At 38.1% G+C, this 26,100-nt stretch overlaps 5 protein-coding genes and 1 long non-coding RNA gene across 6 annotated transcripts; 2 read left to right on the top strand and 4 right to left on the bottom strand.

Annotated features, from left to right (window-relative positions):
• The first annotated feature begins 7,692 nt into the window (after nt 1-7,692).
• On the top strand, nt 7,693-10,188 carry LOC107188661 (retinal homeobox protein Rx2). The gene is made up of 4 exons (XM_015576990.1): nt 7,693-8,089; nt 8,466-8,544; nt 8,637-8,860; nt 9,262-10,188. The coding sequence occupies exons 1-4, from the start codon at nt 7,693-7,695 to the stop codon at nt 9,882-9,884; spliced, it is 1,323 nt and encodes a 440-aa protein (XP_015432476.1). The 3' UTR covers nt 9,885-10,188.
• Nucleotides 10,189-11,111: 923 nt separating this feature from the next.
• LOC107188617 lies at nt 11,112-13,032 on the bottom strand. Its single transcript, XM_015576936.1, has 5 exons — nt 12,902-13,032; nt 12,340-12,640; nt 11,830-12,257; nt 11,517-11,744; nt 11,112-11,358 (listed from the first exon to the last, which is right to left on the bottom strand). The coding sequence occupies exons 1-5, from the start codon at nt 13,030-13,032 to the stop codon at nt 11,112-11,114; spliced, it is 1,335 nt and encodes a 444-aa protein (XP_015432422.1).
• A 776-nt stretch (nt 13,033-13,808) lies between these two features.
• On the bottom strand, nt 13,809-16,641 carry LOC107188689 (translation initiation factor eIF-2B subunit delta). The gene is made up of 6 exons (XM_015577024.1): nt 16,559-16,641; nt 15,532-16,457; nt 15,185-15,312; nt 14,906-15,083; nt 14,655-14,835; nt 13,809-14,451 (listed from the first exon to the last, which is right to left on the bottom strand). Exons 2-6 carry the CDS (start codon nt 16,393-16,395, stop codon nt 14,249-14,251), a joined length of 1,554 nt encoding a protein of 517 aa, XP_015432510.1. The 5' UTR covers nt 16,396-16,457; nt 16,559-16,641; the 3' UTR covers nt 13,809-14,248.
• Nucleotides 16,642-16,653: 12 nt separating this feature from the next.
• LOC107188691 lies at nt 16,654-18,163 on the bottom strand. Its single transcript, XR_001516225.1, has 3 exons — nt 18,029-18,163; nt 17,157-17,213; nt 16,654-16,706 (listed from the first exon to the last, which is right to left on the bottom strand). It is a non-coding gene; the product is annotated as an uncharacterized LOC107188691 (long non-coding RNA).
• Nucleotides 18,164-18,544: 381 nt separating this feature from the next.
• On the bottom strand, nt 18,545-19,934 carry LOC107188690 (60S ribosomal protein L19). The gene is made up of 4 exons (XM_015577025.1): nt 19,914-19,934; nt 19,456-19,562; nt 19,045-19,208; nt 18,545-18,920 (listed from the first exon to the last, which is right to left on the bottom strand). Exons 1-4 carry the CDS (start codon nt 19,916-19,918, stop codon nt 18,594-18,596), a joined length of 603 nt encoding a protein of 200 aa, XP_015432511.1. The 5' UTR covers nt 19,919-19,934; the 3' UTR covers nt 18,545-18,593.
• Nucleotides 19,935-20,585: 651 nt separating this feature from the next.
• On the top strand, nt 20,586-25,400 carry LOC107188688 (probable peroxisomal acyl-coenzyme A oxidase 1). The gene is made up of 11 exons (XM_015577022.1): nt 20,586-20,939; nt 22,357-22,516; nt 22,588-22,756; nt 22,846-22,969; nt 23,051-23,170; nt 23,245-23,360; nt 23,645-23,814; nt 24,004-24,166; nt 24,249-24,592; nt 24,720-24,975; nt 25,140-25,400. The coding sequence occupies exons 1-11, from the start codon at nt 20,765-20,767 to the stop codon at nt 25,398-25,400; spliced, it is 2,058 nt and encodes a 685-aa protein (XP_015432508.1). The 5' UTR covers nt 20,586-20,764.
• The last annotated feature ends 700 nt before the right edge of the window (nt 25,401-26,100 follow it).

Here is a 26,100-nt window from a genome sequence, read left to right as displayed (position 1 = left end):
ACTTGAAAATATACACAAAATTCGGATGCATAATTTCTTCTTGAAATCTGCGCACAAGAGAAATTTTACTATGGGTCAAAGTGACTCTGCATTCATCTTTCGTGTCCCTCCCAGATCATTCGTCTTCCGATAGTTAAGGTGGTTCGTACCTGACTTTAGCCAATAAAGCATCATATTAATAATTGGTATTAAACACCCGCTAATACATTTTAATAATGTATAAAACTTGCATCTATTAAATTCAACGACATTTCCATTGATCATTCATCATTATATTGTAAATAAAAAATATGTTTTGGTTAGTCGTACGACTTCATTGTACCCGTTTCTGGTACGTTTGGCAACGTTATTTTTACACGCATATCTGTATACGTGGTGCCTGTTCAGTTACATTACGTTTTTGAAAATTATAATTCGCTCAAACACAACGTAAGTAAAATATTTTTTATGAATCCACGACGGATATCATTTCCACACGTGAATATCCACCTGTCACTTCGAAGAATCGTAAAATTTGCGTTCCCCAGTGACCCAACACATAATAGAGTCACAGATATTTGGAGATGACCGACGATCCCCAGCCAAGTGATAGTTGAATAGACACGTGTGTATAAAAATTTCCAAGGGGGTGAGGGTGGTTCTTTGTGCTCGATCGAGGGTGCATTTTCGGACCAGCAGACTCGTCGATATTGTATATGTATCCGACGTCACCCATCTTCCTACGCTTTGATGCGTGAAATGTACCAGCATGATAATATATATGTATAAAGTGACTAATACCCGACGATATACACCAGGTCTCACACGGGACCCGTGTATCAACTGCGGGACGTTCAGTTTATATGGGGGTGAAGGTATGGGGTGAAAAAAAAAAATACAAGAATAGACGTTTATTGTGATCTCGATCGGGGAATCTCACGTTGGGTCATGTGGGTAAGCTAATTCGTGGGTATCGCCGTCATAATTGCGTTACTATGTCACCTTTTTGAACGACGCTATCGTATATACGGTAATTTCGAAATGGTTCCCCGAAGCAAACTGAACTTTTAACTTTTTTTTTTCTCGTTTATCGAACCTCTAATAAGCGTTTGAAAATTGCAAAATTTTTTTACGTGTTGAACAGTGTTGTGAAATAGGGGACAGAATAATTAAAGCTTATTAGTAGACTGCGAATTTTGACTGTGCAATACTATAAAATACAGAACTTCCATTGGATACAACGAGTTTTCTATTTTATTTCGTACCCAATAAGACACTTAAGAGGAAACCGAAATACCCACATTTCCTCCTGTCTTTACAAATTATTTTAGAACATTTCATTTTCAATAAAAACCAACAGTCTACTTGTTAAAAGTAAAAGTTCCTATAACGTTTGCGTAGAACGTTCGTTACGGTCTTCGAAATGATTCACGAGCAGAAACCTTGTAAAACGATAACGTTAGGACGTTTTACAAGCAACGATGACTTGGACTGTACCCGCCAGTCAGCCCCCCGAGAGGAACGCGTGTACGGCCGGCGTGTAGCGGAGGTTTCCCGTCGCCTTCGCGCAATTACGTCCAATTGAACTAATTCAGTCCAATTGACGTTAACAGGCTCAATTGGTCGGCCCTGCTGGCGTGCACTGCGGGCACACGGCTATACTATCCGGTCGACATACCTACGACGTAAAAGACCAAAAAGAAAAGAAAAGAAAACAAAATAGGGACTGCTTGCCCGCGAGAAGAAAGGATACCAAGAAAAAAGAACCGAATACTCTCCACTCCCCGGATCGTCTCAAAGTAAATGTATACTTCTAATAATCGTTCCGATGCCGCGTACACTACAATTTCGTTCGAAACTTACGAAATACACATCATACGAACGAATCCTATTGTAAAAACGGATTTGCCATAGATCTGCATACATAAGAATCGCTATTGGAATAGAATAAAAAACGAAAAATACAATAGAAATGCAATAGAATAGAAGTGAAATAGTCGTTTATGATTTTCCTAAGTAGAAAAGTATTCGTTACGATCTGTGTTGGTGACATTTAACCTTTCGGGCATTTATGGAAAGATTTCGATCGAGGAATACTCGTGTAGGTGGTATCGACTGGTATCAATTTCGAAGATGTATTATAAATTTCGCGATTCTGCGTGTTCCGAAGGAAAGTCGAAAATCGAACGGTTATTGTTTAGGTGACAAGAAGGGACGTGTATACGCGTGAACGATAGCCTTATTTAAGAAGAAGACATGGAGTAAGTGTGTGTACAGAGCCGTGGTTCACTATTGACGGGCGACAGGGGTAGGAAGGGGAATAGGTGGAGCCCAGGAACTCCTTCTGTCCTCCTCGTCGAGGTAGTGGGAGTGGAACGTATCGTGTTACTTCATTCTTATCTTTGCTCCCCTCCACAATCGCTCCGAAGAATAGTGGAGGGGATAATTATTCTGCCTCCCTTCTCCATTCACCGCCATCTTTGTTAACACGGGATTTTATACTCGTGACAATATTATCTTGCTGTTGCAATTACAACCAAGCTTTTTCAATCCCTCTCGTTAAATGGCAAAATGATCTACAGTAAATCCTCGATGTGTGCTCGAAGGCTCATCGGCACTGAACATTAAATATTTTATAAATTAGTGAACATATGAAACAAATATCATTGGCTTCAGAATTCCAGATTCTATCATTGCGCTAGACCTCATTAACAGGTTGAATGCCGGATGATTTTCGTACGTTTCAGCCACAGCGTCGAAGTGATATCTTCGTTACACTATCAACTATGTTAACATACTTTTGACATTTAGTTTCTAGAAGCTTACCAGTTTATAGTTCAATATTAATGATACCGAAAGGTATACTGCCTAGAGTGGGGGTCACTGGTGACCCCCACGAGATTCAACGTGTTAAAAAGTCAGCGTTACACCTGGGGACCAATTGCCAGTGCTGAGGAGCCTTTGGACATTCATCGTGGATTTACTGTAGTGGACACGCATGGTCCGTAAACTTTCTCCTCGGTTTGTTAAACAACGCTATTGTTTAAATAATCATCTACAGAACGTATTCTAAATATAGATTGTATTCTCTCGGTGTGTATTATCCTTTACAAAATTTTCTTTATGGTATTCTTATGGTATGCACGCTAAATAACTTTCACGCGTCAAACTAAATTTGCTTTTGCACTTCTGATAACAACTACGGTATTTCGTATCGATCGATCGCATATCAACGTTGTATTAAATAAAAGAAATAAAAAAAAAAAAAAAACAGTTACTACAACGGCGTAGTTTTCGAATCTCGATCCTGAATGACACCTCAGCGGAAAATCCCGCGACACCATATTGTTACATGTTTATGCCTAGCGTAATTTTTTCTGAAAGCTTGCGTCGGAATAATAGTAAACACTCCGGAGGGCAGAACTTCAGTAACATCACCATAACAACAAATGCAACGAAAAATGTCTTTGTCTGAATTCATTTGTCCGGTACGTATTGAACGTCCCGCCGCGAGCTGTCACTTCCAACGGGGCACGTGTTTCCTGTTTCGCGGCCGAGTGTGTACTGCACACATACAACGCCGACTTCGGGTATAATCGGTCACCGTCGCCGTCACGGTACACCGAGTGCATCCGTTCACCACCGTTTCCCGAAGAAGAATCCTTTCTCCGTTCTCCAACCAATCCATGGGTCTTCGGCCCTTTATCGAGAACTCGATACGAATCGCGTAACGGAATATGCTCCGCGGAATGAAACCGAGGAAATGTTGCGAGAGAAATTTGAAAAGAAAAATGTTGCTGCACACGAAGCGACAAGCACGGATAAAAGGGGGCTCGAAGGAAACAAGGACGGTGCGTCGAAAAGAAAGTCGTCCCCGGAGGGTCAGCGCAGGAGGCGACCCGTTACTGCAGCCGGGCACCACCGGGCCTTCACTTATATCGTCTCTCGGCTAATAACGCTAGTAATGTGATATGATTAGCTTAGTTGAGTTCAGTTTAGTTCGTATTCGTTCAATTTAGTGGTTCGCCAGCAAAATCACATCGAGTTAAACCCATTTAGGCCAGTTAAGTTACCGACTTCTCCTCGCCGTTGCGTTTGTTCGCCTGGCATCGCTCGCTCGCGGGATCAAACGCCTCCTGCGTACACGGACGAGTATCCTTCCTGTCCACCTTGAATTGTGTAATTGAGGATGGGTGTCAACTGGAAGCTGATCGAGTCGGGTCGCTTAACACTAAACCTACCGGACCGTTAAAAATGAAAGAATCGTAACGACAAAATCGGTCGTTTGACCGGTCGTGGTGGGTTCAGTGGTAACGTCCATAAATATGTTCTGTGGAATATAACGTGTTCACACTCTGGGCAACTGGGTACCCCAACACTGCTTCCTTGAAAAATATGATTTTGCATATAAATGCGCAGTCAAATTATAAGGGTCGTTTCTCTGGAACGCAGGGCGACTTTTCACGACATCGTAGCACTGCCCTCCTCTTCCAATAAGCCCCAACCGCGTCGAACTTCAATTCTGGATATACCATTGTAGCTGACGACTTTTCATACAGTCGCAACAATCCTATGCTTCAAAATGTAGACTCGATAAAGTAAGGGTGTTTTAGTACTATCGAGGTAATCCCTTCCAACAGGTAGCACAATTTTCCTGATACCATTCTCCTGTTCTTTCCTCCTGACAACCACCGAAATCGTTCGATCGGAGTCGACACGGATAAACAAACCGATTGATTAGCTCCGATAGGAGGTAAGGCCGCGTGAACCCGGTGGTCACACACAGGTCCCTCGTGGTCCCCGTGCAGAGGAACGGAAAAGACTCCGCAGAGCAGAGGGGACGGAGGAAGGAAAGTCTCCGCGAGGCGCAATTAAATCAGCGCGTGACAGGCACGCGCTAATTACCGCCGATGAAATTAGCAGTTAATATACGCGTATACACACGGAATGGGGGTAGTTTGATTGGGCCAATTCGAGGCAATTCCTGGCGATTGCTGGTTTCATTGAGCCTGCGCTTAAGAGCTCAGTGCCACGCTGCCGGTCAACGGACATGGATCTCTTGGAAAGTATAAGTACCTTTACCTTTCACGTCCTTTACGAGGATCCTGGACCGATTGACGACGATCGATCGCCGAACAAGATCCGCCGTGGCGTCGGTTAAACGCCTCGAACGCTTCGGAGGGCAGACATCCGACGGTATAAAATCAGGCCACCGTAGTCCAACGCCGAGTTGAAAGGATGTAATGAGGGTCCATGTGAGAGAATCCTTTTGGTCTTGTCAAGCAGGAAGAAACGACGCAATGGGAAAACAGTGTCATCAGCGATCGCCTCGTGCCACCGTGTGGTCTCTCTCGAATCGTTGTGGATGGTCGAGGGTTCAGAGGTCGGGTCCAAGGACTTCTGGAAATGACGATTAATGTGATTGCTGATCGACGTGACTGCATTGTGATATATATATATATTTTCTAACGGTTTGGAAACGGTGATAGAAATGAAACGGATCGAAATTTTTCGTTGGAGTTCGGTGGTTTCCGATTGGTTCTAGTGATTGATTTCCGGTTGGTTCAGTGTTGTGACTACAAAACGAGAGGTGTTTCCCGCCATCACGAGGATCGCGTGACCGTGGATTGAATTTACGAAGAAGGTAAATTACCAATCACAGACCTGACCGTGGCGAGCCGATTATGACAGAAGCTATTGTTACGTGACCATTGGAGCTTTTGAAGTGGATCGTTAGAAATTTCGAGACACAGAACACTTCTAAATTTCGGTGATCACACCTGGTTAAACAGAATAGTAATTCCGTACTTTCGGTCGATACGAAATGACGAAAAAATTCGTAACACGGATAACCCTTTCTGCGCGCTAGAAATCGAGTAAACGGCTTGAACCCTGACTACGCAGAACCAGGTGATTTCAACGCGTGACTCGATTTAAACACATTCGTCCAACCTGCTTCCACACCTTGAAATATCGATTAACGCGAGATTCGAAAGTATCAGTTGAAACAACGGTCAGTTTACGTCGCGAATTCGAGGCGAACACGATCGACAAAAATCTCACAAATGACAAAAGTCATCGAGCCATCACCTGTAAGTTTCATGGAAGAAGATACAACATCCCATAGAGCTTGATCGCCAGAGAAATCCCACCAGACGATCTACGTTTCAACGATCTCCGTTCCAAGAGACGCGTGAAGGTCGAAAGGTGACGACGCGAGGAGTCCATAGTTCAACTAGAAACCATCGCCAATTTTTCCCATAACGACAGGACGGTCCGAACGTGAACGATCGCATTCGTTCCGATTCCCACATACCCCCACCACGCCGCCCCACGCGTGAATCGTCGTCGATGGAACGGCTCTATGGCGTTCTCCGGGTCCGTGAGACCGGGGGGCGGTCGCAATGATAGCGATTCTTCGCGTGCATTCTGTTCTCTCTCTGAACATCACGAACAACGTCTATCATAAACGCGGGAAAGAGATAGCAGTAGACGAATCGAGAGTCAGAAGAGGCGTCGCACGATAGAGAAAGAGGTAGAATTGGAAAAAGGGTCAGGGGAGAGGGGGGATAGGGCGAGAAGGAGAGGAGACAAGAGACGTAAAAGGGAGAGAAAAAGAGAAAGAAAGAGGAAGAAAACGAGCTAGCACCGCGCCCGCATAAAACGGCCGTCCTCTCGTGAAGCACGTCGAGGCTGGTAGGTGCTACAGGATTGGTTGGCTTCCATGTGTGGGGGCGGCCTGCCCGGCAACCCGTTGAAAATATAAGCCTGTGTGAGTGTCGGTTGATTAGCCAGAGTCCGAACGGATCGTCGGTAGCGCAAGATAGGCCAGCGGCTCTTGCTCGATCAAACCCAAGTACCCCTCCCCCCCCCCCGCCGGTCCATAGAAAGCGTGTCCCGGTGCGGTGTAACTACCGAACCCGATTCCATTCCGCGGCACACCGTCCTCCAAGGTTCCCGGTGTGTTCCTCTGTTCCGTTGGACTCTTAGAGTTTGCTACTCTCTGGGGCAACGTTCGTCTGGCGCCTCGGTTCCACTTAGTTAACTCCGCTTAAAACTAATCAAAATTAATCATAACCCGGGCAACAATTGATCGCAATTGGTCCGGATTCCATTACCCGGGACCGCCTAACGCGATCAACCCGTAAGCGTGCTTTTTTGCATAATTGCGAACCGGGACCACCGCGAGACTTTCTTTAACGGCGTTGCCAACGGTTCGCGGAATCGACGGGTATATCGCTGAGATTTATGGTGGAAGATATATTAGCGGTGTGATCGTCGAGTTACCAGGAACACTGATTCCCGGTGGCCTCCCGGCTGATTAATTCCGATCGAGCCGAAGGTGACGCTAGATTTCGGTTACGAGATCGGTCCTGAGAAAGGAGGAACGTTCGAAGCTTGGAATGAACGGGTTCGAGGCTAGGTGGCAAGGACCAAAGTTTTCGTGAAAAGTGGATGTTAACAATCTTGTTGACTGATCATCGATCTGCCTTGTGATTGAACTATTGGAGGTGTGCAGTTCCTATTAAAACCGTGTGTCGATTCTCGACTAAAGCTATCGTGGTATATCTCGATATACTCTGACGTTTAGAGACCAGAAGATTGTGAAGTGAAAATATAACCTGGTGCGTTCTTCTTCGAGTCCAGGCAGCAGGGCTGATTTCGTACCGAGTCCCGACGAAACGCACACGTTTGGTCCTTTAATTTTGAAACATGGACGGAGGCCCGTTCGACGATCCGATCTTCTCCGATTTCGGCGGCAGAGGTGGTACAGGTGTTCACAGCATCCAGGTGATGTTGGGTCTGCACGGTGGCCACCACGGCGGCGATCTCATGCCCACCGGCGGTCACCTCCACAAATTGGACTCCTCGAATAGCCCACCGCCTCATCACCAGGCCTCCCATCATCATCTGCAGCAACAGCAACAGCAAAAGGAATTGAAAGAGCTCGAATTGGCCGGAATGTACGCGCCGCTTCCCCAAACCCAGGATGTCACCACCTCGACGTCGAACGCTGCGACGCCGACCTCGACGACCCTCCAGCAGGGTCTCCAATTGGGCAATCCGTTAAAGAGAAAACCGGAGGATCCGATGAACAGTCTAGCGCCAGGTTAGCGTCACATCTTAGTCAATACACGAACTATCGGGTCGTCAGAATATATTTCGATATCACCGATGTTTTGATTGTTTGTAACAAATCCACTATGGAAATTTAAATTTGACTTGTTAAGAATTGGGACCGTAGATATGGGAATATAGACTGCGTGTCAGGCTGGACCAGCGTCCAAACTTTAGAAAAAGACGGATTACTTTAGGGGGACTTGCTAGCCAGATAGCATATGACGCCTTGAAGGAGTCTTTAAGCCGTCTTGAAGGCGCCATGTGCTATCTGGGTATTTCTATGTCTATGGGACGGGATATTAACGTAGGTCCAAGACCGAACAAAATCAGCTTAAACTTAATCGAACGCGTGATTTGTTTGACAGTCAGCAGCGAGGCACAGCCAGCCAAGAAAGACTCCAAGAAAAAGACTGACAATAATGGGATAAAGAAGAAGAAAACTAGGTACGTTTTACTTAATCCACCGTTCATGATGATTTGATATATTAAGTTTAAGGTAAACCAATTTTTACTAATTTTAATGCGATCAATTACAGAACCACATTCACCGCCTATCAGTTGGACGAACTGGAAAAAGCGTTCGAGCGTGCACCGTATCCGGACGTGTTCGCACGCGAGGAACTCGCCGTGAAACTGGCTCTCTCGGAGTCCAGGGTTCAGGTTTGGTTCCAAAATCGTCGTGCAAAATGGCGAAAGAGGGAACCACCGCGTAAAACTGCCGGTTACATGGCCGCTGGCTCGGCCAGTCCTGGCTTATCAGGTAATTGAAACAGAAATTACAGAACGGCGCACCGCCAACCGGATTTAGAGACTCCAAATCGGTCTAACATTAAAAACTAGAAATATCTAAGGGATTATACAGGGTGTCCCAAAATAGTTGTAAGTCCTTGAAATGGGTGATTCCTGGGGTGATTTAAAACAACTTTTTCCTTAGCGAAAACGTCCTCCAAGGTTTTATTAACAATATATTAATGAAAAACCCTAACCAATCAGAGCTCGGCCAGCAGACTCGCGCTTTTTCGTTAATATCTCGTTACGATACCCCTCATTTCCGAGAGTCGAAGCTATTTTGGGACACCCTGTATATCGGCAAATCATATTGAAATCTAAGTGTCGATCGAATATAACCGTTCTTTAACAATTTCTATAATTCTTTTCTAGGTTCTTTTACTTCCCTGAACAACACACTGAACCCGTTCGCGTCCCCAACAACGGCAACAGCACCGCCGGACGCCTGGGCGTATTCGCCGGCGTACGATCTAGCGCCGCATTTGAATTTACTGAGTCCATCGAATTCACCCTACTCGACCTCCTTCGGTGGACCAAGCAACAACGGATCCGCGTACTCGTACGCGACCATGCTGCCGCAGCACGACGCCTCGTTGTTCTCGACCCCGTCAGGCAACACGATGCGCGTTCATCAGGACTATATGAACGCCAGCAACAGTCCACCGCCTCCGTTGACACGCAACGATTACCAAACGATGGTGGCCGCTCACTCGCCGCCCACACACCTGGCGAATTCGATGTCCGAAGAGGACCATCAGCAGAACAAGCAATTGGACTACGTTAGCGGGCTGAGTCCACCGGATAAGTATCAGCACGAACAGCCCGATTACACGCAGCAACAGCAACAACAACAACAACAATCCCAACAGGATCAGAAGCAGGATTACGGTATGCACTCGCCGCAAGGACGTCAAGGAATGAAGGATCAAGTGATGGTGAAGAGTGAACCAGCCAGCCAACAGAACTATGTCCAGCTGCCTCCTTTTCTGAACTGACTCGAAACCTCCGTTCCAGACTTGTTTTAGAAGAGCTTCGTCCCTCTGCGAAGACGTTCGAGGACTAAACGCCTGGTCTGGAACACGGGTTGGAGATAACGGTCGAGTCTTGTATATATAAAAGTCCTCTGATTCGCAACGGTTTCGGTTTAAATCCCCGATTAGGACAAACGTGTAATCACGGAGTGGAAATCTACTCCTGTAATATAGGCTTCCCAGGAAGGCATACAGCTTCATACCAATTGAAAGTTTTCTTACTAATATAAAGCGTCTGTAAAAAGAATTTTTTAATTAGCAAACCAGGATTCGTGTTTCAACTTAATTCCTTTTTTTTTTTTTTTTTAGTATTTGTACATTAAATCACATTATATTATAGTGTATATTTATTGTTTGACCACTTTTGAACGATTGAACGAGAGGGGATGATTTCTTAAGCCCTCCCCCTCTGTTCGTAAGTTTGTACTTTTAAAAGATTGGCGCGACTTTCCTAAAAGAGATTCGAGTAATCGATTTGAAATAAGCGTTGATCATGTTTTTTTTTTGTAGCATTTTTATAATAAATATAAACACGTAAGAAATACCAAATACTTGTAGGGATAAGCAAAGGAAACATTACGTAAAATTACAATTAGAATTGTGAATCTATCGAATGGGAGCATTCCAAGTGCCTTAAAAATCGTAGCTTTATACATTTGAATTCATACGAATGAATACGGCTATTTTTGTATTTTCCCTTTTCCATTTGGTTTCACCTTTATTTGGGTAGGATTAGTTAATGGCAAGCAAATTCGAAACCGGTGACTTTCTTTCATTCTATGCACATTATATGGTGATGATATTGTTTGTGAAAAACAAATTGTAAGTGCAACGTTTGTAAAAAAAAAAAATATATACCATGTGTTTGCATATCCTCCTATTCTTTCTTTTCTTGGCCAGATTACTATATAAGAGTGAATTATTAAAACATGTGATTATTAATTTGGCAAAGTTGTGTTTCGAAATGTTTTCTAAAAGAATCCAGTAACGTAGTTACTATCTTATATAGCAATATCTAATTTGTATACAAGCATAATTTTTAATAAATTGACCATATCTAATGATACCTAAGTAATGGTAATACAATTCATGTGCTTAAAAATAATTTTTCTCTAAAAAAGGAAGTGTATTTTTTATCCGTATAGTAAACGCTATTACATTACGTGTTCACTGTATTTTACTTCACTTTATCTACACACCATTTAGACATTCGTCGAAATCCTCGAAATTGACGTCATCTCGGTTTTCTGGAGCGTTCAACATAGTATTTTCATTTTCGTCACTGTACATTATTTTCCAAACGGCATCGCCAGTAAAATGGTACATTTTCTCTAACATGTATACACACAATGCGAGACGTTGGCTTGGAGTGAAATCATTTTCTTTGTTTGCGGCACACCTGTCATTTATTGTCGTCAACATTTTCTTGATCACGTCCCTGCATTAAAAACAATATTTCTCACATCTCCTGATAAACTGTTAAGAAATTTACATAATAACTAAAGATAGGACCAACAGTTTTCATCCTGTGGATTTCTTTGTAATTTGTAAGATTATCAGGGATATATAAGTATTTTGTTATGCTTATGAACTTACTGTGGATACAATATGATTTGAATGTTTTGAGATATATCTTCCACCGAATAAATTGACTTTAAATATTTTAGCATTTTCGCTACATGAGAAAATGGTATATTTCTCCAATGAGGATGTCTTGTTATATAATTAGACAAATGTAGATAGTCTTCTCCAAGGTGTTCCTTAAATATAAATTGGAAACACCTTCTCTTAGCTACTTGAGGATGTCGGCCATGCGCGTAACTTCTGTAAAAGGAAATTTTTCATTTAAGCAAAGAAGATTCACTTCATTATCGGTAAGCGTAATTTATCGTTTCATATTTCTTTCAACCTGAAGAAAGTTCGTCTTGTAGTATAAAGTGTATGAAAAGAGATATTGCCCAAACGATTCATGCTACGAAGAATTTCCACACGTTCCATAGCGCATTTAATTATTAGCATCACGTATGGCAGCATCGGATGCTTTATCCACACACTAAATTCAGGATGGTTTGCCAATGTACTATATCTATTGATAAAGTCATGTTTTTTCAATCTTAAAACATCTATATGTTGATGAATTATTTCATCCGATATTCCATATTTATTGCAGATATCTAGCAAGTCTATGGTATTATTTGCATCCCAACGCAAGAGGCGTGGACACTTTCTTATCACATCGTAACTGTCTACTCCACATATTTGAACACTTTTGAATTTATTTATAAAATTAGTTACTTGATCCAAATCCAAATTTAGCAGAAAGGAATTTCTGTTTAACTGTAACATAAATTAAATTATATTTCAGATGATTTTGTAGAATAATTTCCATGTAGATTATATAAGAAATAACTACACTTACGAAATCTTTGCTCAGGCGAAGATCCTTTTTAAAAATATTTGCTAATTTATGTAATACCCTGAAGCTCCGATACTTCTTCCACAGAAACTGTGTTACTTCTATGTTGAGATAAACTGTTTTATAATATGCTAAACATAGGAGATACAACTGCGACATACATGTAGAGGATTCTTTTGTTTCAAAATTGGCATCATAGGTCAATCCAATACTTTTGAATATGTTTTTTGCTATACATTCATCGTGTGGGATATTGTGATATCGCTTAAATGATTTTATCGTTTTGAGCATAAATGTTGGAAATCTGATACATAAAACAAATTAAAGAAACTTAGAGTTACAACAATGGAACTTACAACTTTAGGAATGATTATATATCCTAGGAATCCACAATTCTTCATCAAAACTTGTTCAACTATTTAAATGTACAATTACTTCATACCTATTCAATTATGTTGTTTAAAATATTGATGTCATTTTATGAAAGAGTAGTTAGAAGTAATTGTTGGAACGATATTAATACAAAAAATACATTGCTACGTATAACTTAAAAACATAGACTTACCTGGAAATATGTTCCAAAGATATGTTTCTAGCACCCATTTCTTCAAGCAGTAAAATCCTATGACTCAATACTTTGGAATCAATATTTAGACAATTTAATAAATAATATGGGTTATCCATATTCACTGTCATATTCTAATAGATGTAAACAAGAATAATGATTAGTAAAATCAAATTATATGGTATTATATTGTATTATAAAGAATACGTACCTTAAGGATCGAGTAATTTTGTATAATTTGTTTTTCAGGTATTTTAGAATTATATATAGTTTTGCCCTGCATAACATGGTTAATAGTATCATTGTCTAGTCCTAAATGAATAGACAATATCTTACGAATATCCGCCCGTTTCGAATAGAATAAAACCGATCTTCCAAGAAATATTTTGGCAAGTCCTTTTCGAACTAGTAAACTGTACATCTTTCTTCATAATACACCGTTGACTAAAAAGTAACGAACGCAACAACTTTATCTAAAATCACAAAATATTCACTTGAGAACAACGAGTTTAAATTGTACTACAGCTACAGTGCTAAAATCCATTGTCAAATTTTCTTGATATAGGTTATGTTTCTAATACGAGAATAACAAAACCGCCGCCAGATTTTGCCTGAATGACGTACGACCACGTATGACGTACGCGTTCACAGTTCGCTCTATCTTAACGGAGTAGAATTTGAAAACTTATCACGTGACGTTCGTTTACAATGAATTGGCTGCAATTGGCTACTGACAGTGGATACACTACATATCCTATGTAAGTCTGTGCGTTCGAAAATTTCGATTCAAATTGGTTTAAATGGTAATAAGGGTTCACGGATATTGCACATAATCTTGTATGCAAGTTACTTTTCGATGGTTTATTCTAATATACATAACATATAATACATGTACCAATTTCTTAAAAGATACAAATAAAAATTCGAGATGCTTATCTTTTTTATTGCGGCACGAAAGTACGGTTTCCAGGCTGTAAATTAAATAAGTTTTATGCATGTGAACGCAAATAGCATAGCAAAGTTCTAGTTTTTTTTTTTAAAGTATTTGAAAAATATTCTTTTAGGCTCGGGTTGTTCAGTTTTTGTGCGCTTTAAAACATTCACATTTTCAACACTCTTTTTCGTAAGTACAACATCTACAAACACTCAGAGTGTAACCAATGCGATAACGTAGAAGTATTGGGTAAAGGACCATTCTAAATTTTTACGACCATACTAAAAGAATCACTTACTTTTTGATACTAAACAACACCCGCGACAAATAAACGTTTCATATCACATTTCAGTTACAGCATTTGATTGTAATACATTTAATTTCACATCCTGTATAGTTGATTGTTGCAAAACTTAAATTTCAGACGGTTTGATTCGTAAAATTACAGGAACGCTAGTGCATGGTAAAATTGCCAATTCTGTGACAACAGCTGTGACCAGATCAGCTGGTGTAACATCGTACGTAATGTTTAAAAGGTTTAAAGATTTCTTGGTCTTCCAATTTGTGAGCTGGCACTTCTTCATAGCATACCCTTGTGCAAGTTCATCCGCGTTGCCTGAAATATTAAAAATACTTTTGGATATTTAAATATTAAAGTAATGCTCGTGCCCTCTAGTCTCTTCCTCGAGTATATTTCAGTGTAATTAGCTCTCAAGAAACAGCTAGATTTTTAAGGTACTCTTTGCTTCTGGGAGTTCAGATCCAAAGAATTTCAAACGATCCGTACATTGTCATTCTAAAGTGAACAATAACGCTTACCTAATTCATTATAAACGATAGAATCCGTCTGTACACGTTCGTAGGTTTTGTGGGTCTCGCAAGCAACTAAAACTGGAATATTGAAAGCTCTCGCCATTAAGGCAACTTGGGCAGTACCAGCTCTTGACATTACCGCGCCGTTAGCCAATATTGCATGAGCACCCAGGAACACTTTACTTACCTATTTAGTAACGGGAGATAAATTAATCATCACAGAACAGAATTAAATAAACGGTCTATTTTATACTTACTTCTGGCATGACGTAGCTCAAAGCATTAATTAAGATATAGGAGCATTCGATACTGTGCTTCGCTAAACGCCTTAGCTGTTCCTTTCCTTCCAGCCAGGGTCTCCCATCCACAACAATAACACGAAACTGTTTACCCGCAGTGTGCGCGTCTAATAAGATTTTATGAATCAAAGACGAACTAAAAGCAGTATCGATTTTATTGCTAATGTAAGAGTTCCTATAAACACTTGGTATCTTTTAATCTGATGTCGCTTTTATTCAGAATGCGCAGATACTTACTAGCCATATGTCAAGATCACATCACCGTTGGATATCTTTTTTTGAATTGTTATTGATATTGCCTTGTCGGCAAGTTCTATCTGCTCGAGAATATAAGTATCTATTGCACTACTTAATTTACTTTTTGCCTGAAACGTATAATTGTATTTTCAAGATACACCAAATATGTCTACTTACGCCTACACGAACTGGTGCTGCATTACATTTCTATGCAAAATTTAAGTACCTCAGACCCTAAATAAATATAAGTTAACAAATTTTATAGAGGATTATAGAACACAGGAAATTACACAATATTGCGGTGTCTTCATCGGTGCTTTTAAATAAACTTAAAAATTATTACTTACATCTGCGTCAGACAACGCAGAAGGTAACTGTGTCATTTGCCTCAGTAGGTGCCTCAATGCGTTTTGCATAGAAACAGCCGATGGTCTGCAGTGATGCAAATACGCCACAGACTCTAGCAAGCTTGCCTCGAGACCTCTGATAAAATCAGCCTGCGATGGTCGTTCGAAATCTTCAATAAGCTGCTTCACAGCGGCCAGAAGTGCAACGCATCTTGCGTTGCTGCCAACTATCACTTTCTTTGCGTATTGTGTCCCTAGTCTGACTATTGCTGGATGTATTTTTGAATTAACAGAAGGAACATCTACAATCGCTTGCGTCCTTTCGTGGTACAAATGTTTGAAGAGATTTATTTCATGAGTATTATCTTTTGGAACACTTTTCTTAGGTGTTGTAGACTTCTTTGCGGAATCAGTTCCACCTGTGACTTGTTGTGCTACGCGCGTTTTATTGTCTTTATTCTCTTCAGTCTTCACTTTACTTTTCTCCAATAACAGTTGTTGCTTAGCTGCTCTTTGCGCATCTTGCTTTGCTCTCCTCTCGGCACGTAACTCTGCTTTACTTTTAACGTCATTGTTAACTTCGGACGATGCACTTTTTACGCATGTATTAGAAGTTTTATTTATCGTAAGGGTGTTATTCTGATCTTGGACATTTTCATTAGGTACACTTTTCGGTGTCACAGTTATCTGAGTATTCTTCGGACAGTCAGGCGATACAGGTTTATTGTTTAAGCTATCTTTATTTTCTACCTTAGCAGTTTTCGCTTTTGTTTTAGCAAGCGCCCTAGCTACCTTCTTTGCTTCACGTTCAGCTTTCACTTTATCTCTTGTCTTTTCTGGGATATTTACTTTATTTTCGGTCATGTTTACAGCTACCGGTAATTCCGACAATGGTAAAGATCCCGATCGATCAGGCTCAATCTTGCCTAAAAATGAAAATGAAACATAAATGGTTTTATACGTATTCAGTAAACAAAACAGGATAGAAATAATGTGTTTTATGATTCAATATTTTTTAAATATCTACCGTGTACGATAGATATATTTGATAATTCCTTAGTATCGTGCGTAATTGTGAAATCGCAACTTGAAACTAATCCAGTTTTTGGTTGTTCTTTAATTAGGTGCCTGGCTGTAGAACGTGTACAGAACTTTGGCTGACCGGTTTGTATTATCTAGAATAAAATGATTTGATATTAATAAATTACAACTGGAAACACTATTGACTCTTAAAACTACACATAAATGTACCAAATAAAATATATATATGTATATCAAAGCATATCACAAAAAAAAAAAAATATGTTAAATGAATAAAGATATTTATGAGATAATTAAACCTCTGTTGAATCATTAAATTATCATCTCTTTAAACAACAGAACTAAATTATAGTAACATCATGTATAAAATTAAATAATAATTCTACCTGAAAATTATTAATGTACTGTGATTAGTGTTTTAAAATATATAATAATATTAGAACATGCAAGAAAGATGTAATGTATGAATAATATAATTAGCTCCTTAGAAGAATTAAATAATTAAGAAAATAAATTTACAAGAGGAAAAAAATAAAATGAAAAAAATTCTGGTGTTAAATTGAAATGCACAAATATTTACGGACATGTGCCTCCAGGTCCATCTCTATCAGTTCTCAGTCACAGACATACGTAGTATCCAACTAGGAACACCAATATAACTTTAGGAGCCAAAATATTTTCCCTTATGGGTAATAATGGTTTTCATATATGATTTTGCATATATTATACTTTCACAAGAAAGTATTAGGAGTTGATTTTCATACAGATTAACGTCTGAATCATCTTTAAATAATCTGTAAATAACATGAAACTTGCAACTTGTAATTTCATATTGAATACAATGATATATAGAATATGTAACTTATCAGATTATTCAGAAGTTAATAGAATTTAAACAATATACGATTACATAAATATCTGAAATTGAAATTTCAAATAATTTCACGTTGTCATGTTTTATTCAATCACCAACAATGATGATGCAATGTTGACATACTTTAAGTGTTAAACAAATGATTATTTTTATGATTTCAACAGTATGCACTACCTGTATGTTATATTAGAAAATGTAGTATTGAATATATTATAAAAAACACTGATATATAAATATTGTTTTCTAAGTTGGATTTTAAGAAATAAATATGTGACGTCATCACATAACTGATAATTTCACAGAAAATACCATACGACAACGTTTCTTGTCACGCTACATAAACCTTTTAGCAGTTTATCAATTACTTTGAAGAAATATGAACGTTTTAAAATTTTAAGGAATATTTCTCTCAAAAACAACATAATTTCTTTCGTTAAATGTTTTCTACTTCTTTCGCATACTTGTACATTTCTTGTATTTATATATAAATCCATTTTTCTAACCTATGTGTATTCCTTATGTTCAACAGAAGTTGTCATTAAACAGTACATCACTGTAATATATCATACATGAACAGAGTACCTTTGATCCTGTTATAAATATATATTCGTTAACACTGCGCGTCGGGAAAGAATTATGTTCGTCCACTTTTATTCAATTTTTAGACATTGTGTACTCAATTTTCTCGCCATGTCCTGCAAAGTAACAATGCTTCCATCTACGGGTACCACCGGTACTGACATAAATTAATTTCGGAAATATACAATTTATATATTTAATCTGTAAAATAATACCCCTTTAATAAAATAAAATATCTATCTGGTATATTTAAATTTATATTGATATCGTTAAAAAGAAATATGTACACACGTAATAACATTTTAAATATCTATAATTGTAAACAATGGACAACTTGAGTAACCATTATGAAACGAAGTATCGTTACGTTCCGTATTTCAAAATGTTAAAAACAAAAATCAATTATGCAATTTTTACATACTATCAAATTTCTAAAGGGTTCTAGCAGCTACATATTTTGTATACTACACGTAAAATTCCATTTTTCGAGGACGACTAACTTGAAATAATAAAAAAAGATTTTGTCTTTTTATGTTTTATTTTTACAATAGTTTTTATGATTCTTAAATCACTTCTTCTGCGCTGCCGCTGCTTCGTCCTCGCGTTGATACGACTGTAGTAACTCTTGTTTCTTCGTAGCGATACGTTCTGCCCTTCGTTTACGCGCCTCCCTTACTTTAGTACGACGCGCTTCGGCTTGATCAGAAAGCATTTCTGCTCTTGCCTTCTCAGCCTTCTTCTTGTGAATAAATTCCATCAAGACTCTCTTATTCTTGAACACATTACCCTTAGCCTTCATGTACAAGGAGTGGTATAGATGTCTATCAATCTTCTTTGTCTCACGATATTTCTTCAAGAGTCGACGGAGAACTCTCATTCTTTGAATCCACAGATCCTACAAACAATACAAATACTCAATAATAAAATAGTGCACAGTGTTAACTTCTACACTGAGAATCATTCTGCCTTTCTACAGATTCATTTAAATGGCGATCGGTAAAGAAAAACTTTTTATTCACCTTTTGTGGAGTTCGAGCATTCGCTGTACCCTTTCTCTTACCAAAACCACAGTGACGTCCCTTACGTCTGGCTTCAGTATTTTTACGGACACGTGCTCTGGAATGAACAGCTACAGGCTTCTTAATGATGAGACCATCTGTGATCAGTTTCCTAATACTTTGTCCTAAAAGAAAAGAAAATTTGTACACACATTTAGTGGTGGATTCACTGACAAACAAGTTTAAAGAAAATTTGAACCTAGTAAGGTATTCGATCTCCTGAAAAAGTTTGAACAAACTGAACTTCGTGTCAGGAGTTTGAACAATCTGATAACCCATCACTACACATATTGCAGAAGAATGGAAGATGGAACGGTACTTTATTGAAGTTAAACTTAAGGGAAAAAAATTATTCAAGTTATTGAAACTTACGAGAATTCGTGTTTGCAATTTCATTGATTTCATTAGGATCCAACCAAACCTTCTTTCTGCCGCATCGCATAACAGAGGCTGCAAGCCTCTTCTGTAACTTTAACGAACTGAAAGAAACAAAACCAGGTTATGGCATGAGGATTATTTGTTAACATAAAACGTAGTTCTGAACGTTGTGAGACATTATTTACGCGTTATTTAATTAACACATTCATAAAAATTAAAAAAAAACTGATCATATACTGCATAATGTACGAAAGAACATGAAGTGGATACACAGAACCATGTGGTTAGCCGTCAACAAACTATCAATACAAAAATAGGAAAATACCATGTTCTCAAACAAAAATTGCATTTCTAAAAGAATAAAAGAATTTCCCGTAATAATTTATATGACACGAATTCAATTTTAAGTAGTACTGTCAAAATATTATATAAAATCTTAAGAGGGTTCGTACCTCATGACGGAGTCTATGAGTTCTCCTTGGTAAAGAAGAACAAAATGGCGGAAACCACATTTCCTATTTTCGGCCGCTCAACGGAAGTGTCGAAACAGAAAGCGACCTCACTTTGAATTTTCAAATAATGCTACAAGAATAAAAGTAAATTTCACATATTAATTTCTATTTCTTCCTTAAATTTTATTTAGGCATAACATAATCATTTGATAACCTTAACGTGATTATAATTCACTTTGTATTGAAATATATACAACCACAAACGATGGTAAGTTAAACAAATAATTATTGGTTTCAATAGAGAATAGTTTTACATAAGAAATTTTTTAATAATTATCGTGAAATAAAAGAAAACAATAAATGAGTACTTAATCCGAATCGAACAGTGTTAATCTATCTGTTAATCTGAATTGATCGTAATCCAAGTTAATAATGCAAAATGTTCAATCTGACAATGAGTGATTTAGTAATATTGTAACCAACCTGAGGAAAATCGAAGACACGAATTTTGAACGAAAATCCGAAGTAAAATTTCCCGCCAACCGTGTTTCTTAAGTAGTAAGAAGAAGATATACAATGCTGTACGGTTCATTCATGTATTGTACAACGTGTCGCTATCTTTGACGGGGGGCTGGCCGTGCTGGCAGCTGGAAAGTGACAGGAGAAAATATGTGAGTGGATTCGCAGCACTTTGGAACATGGGACAAAGGTGGACAAAGGTGTTTACCATTCGCTGGATCTATCTACACATTTGATCTGTGCTGATAATTGATTATACAAAAGTGACGTTACTGTTACAAACATTGATATTCGGAGTAGCGACTGGTATTGTGGATGATTAGTTCAGTGTGATGCAAATCTATACGGAAGCGACAGTGCACAGTGAATCATCAATGAGTATGCAGAAGACAATGACTGTGAACAAGGATTTGCAATATGAACGGGAACGGTGCACGTTTGATCCGTTGGAATTAACTCATCTTCTCGACGGTGGCCTCGAGAAGACTCAACGTCGTCGTGAACGAGGTAAATATATACTTCAACATATATTTAAAATGTTATCAGTTTTACTTTTGACAGATGCTTATTACTTGAATTTTTAATTTGGTGTATATTGTATCGATAATCCGTTTGAGCTTAGAGAATACTAAATAGCAAAAACATCCCAGACAGTACATGACGCCTTGAAGACGGCTTAAAGACGCCTTAGACCTGAAATAGCCGTAAAATGAGCGTCTTAAAGGCGTAGTGTGCTATTTGGGATTCGTCGTATGATCGTACTATGTAGTAATTATTTACATTACAGCTGGATGTACTCTGTACAACATTTCGATCTATAAATAAATAAATTGATAAACACGAATAAACAAAGATCAAGTTAACGGAATGAAATAATTGATAATCTATCTGCGCGTAGAAACTGGTATCGAAATACTTGTGACTGTTTCTCTGTTATTCAGTTCTTTTTTCTACCATCAATTGTCAGTTTTCATGTTCGTAATAAATTAAGAAATAATATGGAATTTCCAGTGTTTTCTGGCATATATCAATAATTGTAACGGTAATAATTAAAGGATCGTTTCTGAAGCAATACGGACTCTAATTAGGCGAAATACCTAAATACCTTAATAGTTTCGTATGCTTTTATCCCGTTGTTTTCGTAATAATAAATTAAAATTACCAGTCAATGAATTTTAATTAAGATTTGAATTGCGGAGGTCATTTCAATGTAATCACGGATTTGATGACGGATTGATTGGCAGTGTTAATTCTGTTTCCTTATTAAGCCAAGTTTACGACTCGAAGAACAGTTTCTTTTTATCTGTAAAAGATCAAAGAGTACTTCCGATGTAGGAATATTTATGTGTGCGATCGTGATATTTAATCTGCCAGATTGCATGTAATCTCCTGATAAGATTATTGAAAATTTCTTGCATAATCTTGTTGTAAATAATGTTAAAATAAGATTTAATATTGATTATTAATATAGAACTTTTATCCAACTATGCATAAATGTGCCTAATCCATAGTAATATAATAATCATGAATAATGAAACGTTCTTAATAATATTCAATTAATATTCAATTAATATCAAATAATATTCATGTCAAATGACAACAAATGTCAATTAACAGTATTACAAGATATGTTACATCTTAAGCTATTCCAAGGAATCACAAAAGTTGTCTTCTCATCTATCAATGCCTACAGGCACACCTATTTTTTTGTTAACTGTGAGTCATTCATATACAACTCAAGCTCTTCATGAGATTTGTACTCTAGAGAAAATTAGAATTCATACCAACAGACAGTGCCTTTATAACATAATTTTACAGAATGATTACAGCATAATTACAGAAATGAAATATTAAAATAAATATATTTAATTTTGAAGAAGTGTAAACCAGTATATTCCTTAATATTATAACTCCTGTATTTTAGAACAATTTTTCCTGGACGATCCAGACCTACAGGATAATGTGCCAGTCAAATATAAGAGCCACAAGGAAGTATATGAAGATGGAGTGCGTAAAGCATGTAAGGTTTTGCAGAAGGTACGAGAACTGCAAGAGCAAGGAAAAGCTGGCATGGATGTTTTTACGTATGTTCTTCATTATTAAATTTTATTCAATGAAAAGAAGAATCTTGTCTCTCATCGAAAACATCTTTCAGGCATATTTTAGGAGGAATGTTTGGCTCTGGTATTTTGAAAGATGGAAATCCACTAGTGGTTCATTATGCCATGTTTCTCCCAGCGATTATGGGTCAAGGAACCCCAAAACAGCAAGAGTACTGGATATCCAAATCTTGGGGTGGCAATATTATTGGAACTTATGCTCAGGTAAAGTATAATAATAGTTTTAAGTATCATAGTATAAGTAGTTCTAGTAATGTTTAGATGGAAATATTATATTTCTGTCTTTGTTACAGACTGAACTGGGTCATGGTACTTTCATTAGAGGTTTAGAAACAACAGCAACGTATGATCCTCAAACAAAAGAGTTTATACTAAACAGCCCTACTTTAACATCCTATAAATGGTGGCCTGGTGGCTGTAAGTATTTAATATATTACTGGTACAGTAATTGATTTTCGTTGAAATACTTGCATTATAATTTTAATATTCAATATCCAGTGGGTCATACAGCAAATTATGCTGTGGTTGTTGCACAGTTGTATACAAAAGGAGAATGTAGAGGAATCCACCCTTTTATTGTACAATTAAGACACGAAGATACACACGAACCGTTACCAGGTGCATAAATATCGATTTATACAGTCGTTATTCTAAGATAGAAAAATTTATTATAATATCTTATTATTGTACAGGCATTAAAATTGGAGAAATTGGTACCAAGTTGGGAATGAACGCGACAAACAATGGCTTCCTCGGATTCCACAATTTCAGAATACCACGCGAGAACATGCTCATGAAAAACACTCAGGTAACAGAGAAAGTAGTAACTTTCACAAAGTACACGTTAATAAGGAGACAGTTCTATTTCTCTTCACTAAAACTATGAAGACATCGGTTATTCTATATTGCATAACTTGTTTATCGACAGATTAATGCGTCACAATTATATGTATTTTTTGTATGTTTTTTGCTCGGTCATGTTTCTATGGCAGTACATGTAGAAGGTAACTTACTATGTTATTTGCATAAATAGAACTGTAAATAAAATCACCAATAATTAGGAGTGCATGATCTAGTCTTATTTTATTGTAGGTACTTGAAGATGGAACGTACGTGAGAGCGTTAAATGACAAATTGACCTATGGCACGATGATGTTCGTTCGTGTAGTTCTGGTTCATGACATTGCAAGTTATTTATCGAAAGCCGTTACGATCGCGACTAGATATAGCGCAGTACGACGTCAGAGTCAAATAAATACCGAGTAAGTAAGAAAACCGAAGACAACCTTGAAGTACTAACATTGAGTATATTTCATTAAATAAATTGTTAATCGGTATGTTCGAGTAAATATCAATATGCAGTATGTAAATTATTGCTACAATGTTCACTTGTTATGTTATATAGTCATCGATAAATTAAATACGAAATCATTTAATTGTTCTTCTTTTAGGGAACCCGAGGCACAAATTATTAACTATGTAACACAACAGTACAAAATTTTCCCGAACCTTGCTGCGTGCTTTGCCTTCCGAATGTCCGCGGATTGGATTTGGAACATGTACAATAACGTCACAGCCGAATTAGATCAGGGCGAATTGGACAGACTGCCCGAGGTGCTGAATCTCGTTTGTTTCGATCGTTTTTAATTGTACCTTTCAGTTTTATTGTTTTTATAATACCGACCTTTCGTTGCAGCTGCATGCATTGTCGTGTTGCTTGAAGGCAGTGGCATCCTCAGACGCAGCAACCGGAGTAGAACAAGTACGATTGGCTTGTGGTGGTCATGGATACATGGACGCCAGCAATCTTCCAGCGACTTATGGCTTAGTCACTGCTATCTGTACCTATGAAGGGGAGAACACTGTTCTATTGCTACAAACAGCTAGATATTTAGTTAAAGCTTGGAAACTAGCTGTCAGCGGCCAGTCATTACCGGACACCGTACAGTATCTCACAATTCTTACGGCGGGCGTCAAACAACATCCATGGAAGAATAGTGTGAATTGCATTATTAAGGCTCATCAGGCAGTGGCTGCAGGGTAATTTTTTTTTTATTGTCTGATAATAATTATGTAAAGTGTTTTTCATTGTACGAAAATGTTGGAGAGAAACATGCTTTAATTAAACAGCAAAATTCTACTAGAAGTTGTCGTTATTTTCTTACAGAAAGATTCGTTTGGCGACAGAGAATATGGACCGTAGAATACGCAGTGGAGTATCGGCTGAAGACGCGTGGAACCAAACGAGTATCGAATTGGCTCGTTGCGCGGAGGCTCACTGCAGAGCGTTCATAGTGATGAGATTTGTACAATCGGTTCAAGAAATTACCTCGGTGTCTAAAGAATTGCGTGACGTCATGCAGCAACTTTGTGAACTGTATGCTGTATACTGGGTGTTGCAGAGACTCGGTGACTTCCTTCAAGTGAGTATAAAATACATACGTTGATCTCATTATTAGAAAAATGTTCTTAAGAATTCCTTGAAACTTAGAACTCCATCTGAAAGTGTGTTAACTTTCTTAGTTTGTACTATATATGTATACAAGTTATCCCAAAGAATTTTTTTCATCTGATTTTACTTTTCCAGTTCTCCCCGTTGAGAAATAAGGATGTCCCGGCACTTCAAGCGCGACTGGAAGAATTATTAATGGCCATCCGTCCAAACGCTGTCGGAATCGTTGACGGTTTCGATATTCGTGATGAAATCCTTGGATCGGCTCTGGGAGCTTATGACGGCAATGTCTATGAGCGATTGTTTGCAGAAGCAATGAAGAGTCCTTTGAATCAGAAGAGTGTGAACGAGTCTTTTGAAAAATATTTGAAACCGTTCCTTAAGAGCAACTTGTAATTCAGTTTTCGTTGGCAATTTAAAAGTGACCTTTTATTCCATGTACTCCTAAAGGTTTCAGTGAGATTTAAGTATTGTCTATATTGCAACTAACTGCAACTTTGATTCTGACAGTTCTTTCTGATGTTTTCTGTTATATAGCAAATGTTTAAGTGTATGTTAGTATTGAATCAGTGAGATTTTTTTTACCTTTTTTATTTATGATCAATTACATTGTTAAAAAAATTTATGAAGTTTATAGTAATATTATAAATTTTTTATTTTGAATAGTTTATAAATATATTTTTCTACAACCTTTGTAGACTATCACTGTAAATACTTAAGAAAGTGAAATACCGCTTTAATACTTGCGGGGGTCTTCCGGAATAATGTTTTAATTGTTAAAACGATTTTTTTTAGGAATGCTTAATCATTCCACGAGCAGAGATATTTTAAATGTTTTATAATGAAAAGATATTTTCTATGTACTTTTGCTGTTAATAAAATAATGCGTAGAGCTTGTAACAAAATAATTGTCCTTCTGTTGTTGAGACTTCGATCCTTCAATCAACAATTAAATATATATCGCTAACCTATTCGAGAAGATCTGCGTTTCCTACATTTTCATTGATTTTTACCATAGAGAATTACATCTCTGGGATATCGTCCTTGTACGTTTGTTTTTCCGTTTTATGAGGGCGTTGCCTAATAAATGCAATAA

This window comes from Dufourea novaeangliae, unplaced genomic scaffold (assembly GCF_001272555.1).
Source record: "Dufourea novaeangliae isolate 0120121106 unplaced genomic scaffold, ASM127255v1 scaffold139, whole genome shotgun sequence".
Classification (NCBI taxonomy): Eukaryota; Metazoa; Arthropoda; class Insecta; order Hymenoptera; family Halictidae; genus Dufourea; species Dufourea novaeangliae.
Note: the sequence above shows the minus strand (reverse complement) of the source record. Positions and strands in the feature narration are given on the sequence as shown.